The following is a 4,463-nucleotide window of genomic DNA, read 5'->3' as shown; positions in this document are numbered from 1 at the left end:
TGTGAGCCTCATACTTCTGACCCTCAATCTGTTCTCCATCTCACTGGCCTCTCACATCCCTTCCATTACCAAGCTCACCAACCCCAAGGCAAACGGTGAATTCTGTTCTCTCAGCCCAAAATGCCCTTTCCTTATTTTCTCTGGTTAACAATTACCCATCCTTCCTCTCGTAGCTCAATATTCTCATTTCATAGAGGCATTTTCTACACACCTTCCCAGACTAAATTGATGCCCAGCTATTTTTTTCTCTTAATTAAATGCATTCTTGGCAGCTGCTCACCTGAGCCTGCCCGCTTCCCCTCCTGCGAGTGTACTATCGCTTAATAAATCCTCACTTTGCTTATATAAAAGAATATTAATTGCATTCTCTAGGCATAATAATACTGAGCTTTTTCCTATCATGGAGAATGTAAACATTTATATTCATCTTAAATTTGCCTTTTATCTTTTTAAGTATGATTTGTTTGATTTATTTTATAGAAGCTTTGAATATTTTAAATCAAATCAGTTATTTCTTTTACAATTAACTGTGCTGATTTTTAATACAACACATTTCCACTCAGCATTATATATGAGCTCACACTCTCACATGGGCATTGCATTTTATTTTATGGTCTTGTGATTTTGTTTACCCCTCTTATGTGTGTAGTTCACATATTTTTCCCTCTGCTTGGAAGAATCCACCTGGCAGACGGTATCTGAGAGAGGGAGCCAAAGGGATCGTCATTAACTAGAAGTACTGCACTGCGGTCCAAAGAGCTATCAGAGCTGGTATGTTTATGATGATCGGAATTACATCTTTGCTGGCTGCCCCTGTTTAAGTGTAATAACGATCAATGATAGTCACACAAGACAGATTTATTGTTAAGAAGCTCACATTTATCAAGTGTCTGCTGTATGTCACAAGAACCACACTAGAAAAATTAAATGCATCATCTCATTTAATTCACTCATCAGACTTATAATGCAGGAAATATTTATAACTCCCATGGTAGAGGCAAGGCATCTGCGGCTAAGAGAGATTAAATAACTTTGTCAACGTCACGCAGACCTTGGTGGATCAAAATTCTACTCTAGGAATTCTAACTCAAGATCGCATTTTCTAAGTGACATCTCTGTATCATACTGTGGGAGAGTTATGTATCAAAAATAATTGTCATAAAAGTAATCGATTAGTAATAATAATAGCTATCAGTTACTGGGATCCTACTGTGCACAAAGGCTTTTTTTTTTTTTTTCATACGCGGGCCTCTCACTGTTGTGGCCTCTCCCATTGCATAGCACAGGCTCCGGACGTGCAGGCTCAGCGGCCGTGGCGCACGGGCCCAGCCACTCCGTGGCATGTGGGATCTTCCCGGACTGGGGCACGGACCCGCGTCCCCTGCATCGGCAGGCGGACTCTCGACCACGGCGCCACCAGGGAAGCCCCACAAAGGCATTTTTAATCTTCACAAAGAAGTTAACAGCAGTAACCATACTTTTAGAAATAAAAAATAATAAGGCACTTAAGACACTTGAGAGTTAAAGTATCGCAACAATGGGGAGCATCAGGTCATAGAACTGTTTGTCTGAGGTGAGAATCCATGTCTCAGTAACTATTACTGAGTTACTAGAATGAAGGAAGTATGGAGAGTAAAAAGAAAAGATATTAAATGTCTTCAATCATTTTACAAGGATCATGTCATAGAAGAAATTGAATTATGTCCATAGCTTCATACAGAATTATAACGAGTGAGTAAACAAGAAGTTTCTACTGTATAGCACAGGGAACTAAATAAATTCAATATCCTGAGATCAATCATAATGGAAAAGAATATTTTAAAAAATTTATAGGGAATTCCCTGGTGGACCAGTGGTTGGGACATCACATTTTCACTGTTGTGGGCCCAGGTTTGATCCCTGATTGAGGAACTAGGATCCCAAAGTATGCATGGGGCAGCCAAAAAAAAACCCAAACAAGAATGTATATACATACGTATATGTGTATAACTGAATCACTTTGCTGAACAGCAGAAATTAACACAGCATGTATATCAGCTATACTCCAATAACAAAAAACAATTAGAACCAGTGAGTAGGAGATAAAAATATTTTCTCTGCTAAATTTTAAAACAGCTAAATAAATACATTTAAAATGGAAATGGTCTACCATTTGGCTGAGTGAATCACTGTCACTGGAAGGACTAAGAGAGGGTGAAGGATATCGACCTAAATGTGGAATCATAAGTGATGACTAGCTGAGGTGCCATTTGGCTGTTCATTGAATGTTGCTTTTGCCTCCTTCCCCAGCAGACACACCAGCGACATGGGAGCAGGAAACCATATAGGAGTATCACAGTTCCTCCTCCTGGGCCTCTCAGACGATCCTGACCTGCAGCCCCTCCTCTTTGGAGTGTTCCTGTCCACGTACCTGGTCGCTGTGCTGGGGAACCTGCTCATCATCCTGGCCGTCAGCTCAGACCCCCACCTCCACACCCCCATGCTCTTCCTCGCCAACCTGTCCTTGGTTGACGTCTGTTTTGTCTCCAACACTGTCCCAAGGATGCTGGTGAACATCCAGACACGGAGCAAAGGCATCTCCTACATAGGGTGCCTCACTCAGGTTTATTGTTTTAAATGATTTTTGCTGGAATGGATGGTTTTCTCCAGACTGTGATGGCCTATGACCGGTTTGTGGCCATCTGCCATCCCCTGCACTACATGGTCATCATGAACCCCCGCTTCTGTGGCCTCCTGGTTCTGATGTGTTGGCTCATCATTTTCTGTGTTCCCCTGATTCATATTCTACTGTTGAGGCGGCTGAACTTCTGTACTGGCACTGAAATTCCACATTTCTTCTGTGAACTGGCTCAGATTCTCAAGGTGGCCTGCTCTGACACCCTCATCAATAACATCGTCTTGTTTGTGGCCACTGCCCTGCTGGGTGTGTTTCCCCTCATTGGAATCCTCTTCTCTTACTCTCGAATTGTCTCCTCTTTAATGAGAATCTCCTCTGCAGCGGGCAAATATAAAGCATTTTCCACCTGTGGGTCTCACCTCTCTGTGGTCTCCTTGTTCTATGGGACAGGCGTGGGGATCTATCTCACTTCTGCTGTGACCCATTCTCCCCAGAGAAGCTCCATCGCCTCAGTGATGTACACCGTGCTCACCCCCATGCTGAACCCCTTCATGTACAGCCTGAGGAACAAGGATGTGAAGGGGGCCCTGGGAAGGCTCCTCGGTTTAGGTACCACTTGTCTGTGAAGGGCCACTGGCCTCAGAACTAAGTGGACACTGTGGGCTGCAAAAACAAATTTTGTGAATTTGTATCTCCTGATTTTCTTTTCCCTTAAAAGACATGCTTCATTTCTTCCATTCTCAAAGCACCTATGACTTTGCTTTTATTTGTGTTTGTATTAGATTCTGCTCAACACCCTCCTCAGTAATTCATTTTTAACTTTTGCTTCCTATTAGCAGACCATACATTTCTATCTTGGGCCAGCTTTCTTATAGCCATTCTTGCAATTTCCAACATTACATCTGAAGCACTTATATTAAATGTGGCCTGGTTTCCTACCACAGTTATCCTCTCAGATATCGATATTCTTCACCTAATTTGGTTGTGTGTTTGTTTTTTTCTGGAATGGAATGAAAGTCATGCAGTAGTCATAACCAAAGTGCTTCACATACCAAGACTGTTCTTATTGTTTTATGTGTATATTTTATGTAATCTTGACAACATTTTTAAAGGTATTTCTCTCATTTACCCTATTTTTCAAAGAGATTGAGATTGGTATGGACTCTAACCTGGAAACCTGACATTGAACCCACATTCTTACCTTTGCTATCTTACTTTTCCTGAAAAGAGTGATGATTTTCAACTTCAAGAGTGGGAACTTAGGTTTGAAAGATAGTTTGTTTAGGAGATTCATAGTAATATATTTCATCGGGTAACTCTGAGATATTGCTTCATTCTTTGCCTTCCTTCCTCCTTCCTTCTTTCCCTTCCTCTTTCCTTTGTTTTATTGGACATTTATCTCCCATCACTGCAGTTTTAAGATATACACCAAGATCCTAAAACATCTAATAATGAATACAATAGAATAAAACTTCTTTGCTCACATGGATTATTTTGGGGGCAGGGCACTTTTTGGAGGTGCAGCAGGAGTGGTAGTCACACACACCTGTGGAGTGTTTTCAGAACTTAGTCCACTTTTTGAGAATATTGATAGAATTGCGTCTGCAGTAAAGGATGGAATGGTTGAAGCTGTCAGCACTTGCCTTACATTCCCTGGGATCCCTTCACCATCCCCACCAGCCTGACTGCCACTGTCAGCACCAGGTGGAACCTACTTTTCCCAACGTGTGACGGCAGACCTGACGGAGAATTATGCCCCACGAGGGACAGTTCTTGATGAACAGGTGTGGGGTGTACCATCTTCTTCACCCCTTAGCTGGAATAATTCTAAAGTTTGGATTTTGTG

The 4,463-nt window shown here is 41.9% G+C and overlaps 1 protein-coding gene across 1 annotated transcript; it reads left to right on the top strand.

The window, feature by feature from the left end:
- The first annotated feature begins 2,305 nt into the window (after positions 1 to 2,305).
- On the top strand, positions 2,306 to 3,243 carry LOC103084440 (olfactory receptor 7D4-like). The gene is given in 2 exon segments (XM_082931182.1): positions 2,306 to 2,614; positions 2,617 to 3,243. Coding segments are annotated over 2 exon segments (936 nt in total).
- The last annotated feature ends 1,220 nt before the right edge of the window (positions 3,244 to 4,463 follow it).

Source organism: Lipotes vexillifer, unplaced genomic scaffold (genome assembly GCF_000442215.2).
Source record: "Lipotes vexillifer unplaced genomic scaffold, Lipotes_vexillifer_v1.1 scaffold1011, whole genome shotgun sequence".
NCBI lineage: Eukaryota > Metazoa > Chordata > Mammalia > Artiodactyla > Lipotidae > Lipotes > Lipotes vexillifer.
Note: the sequence above shows the minus strand (reverse complement) of the source record. Positions and strands in the feature narration are given on the sequence as shown.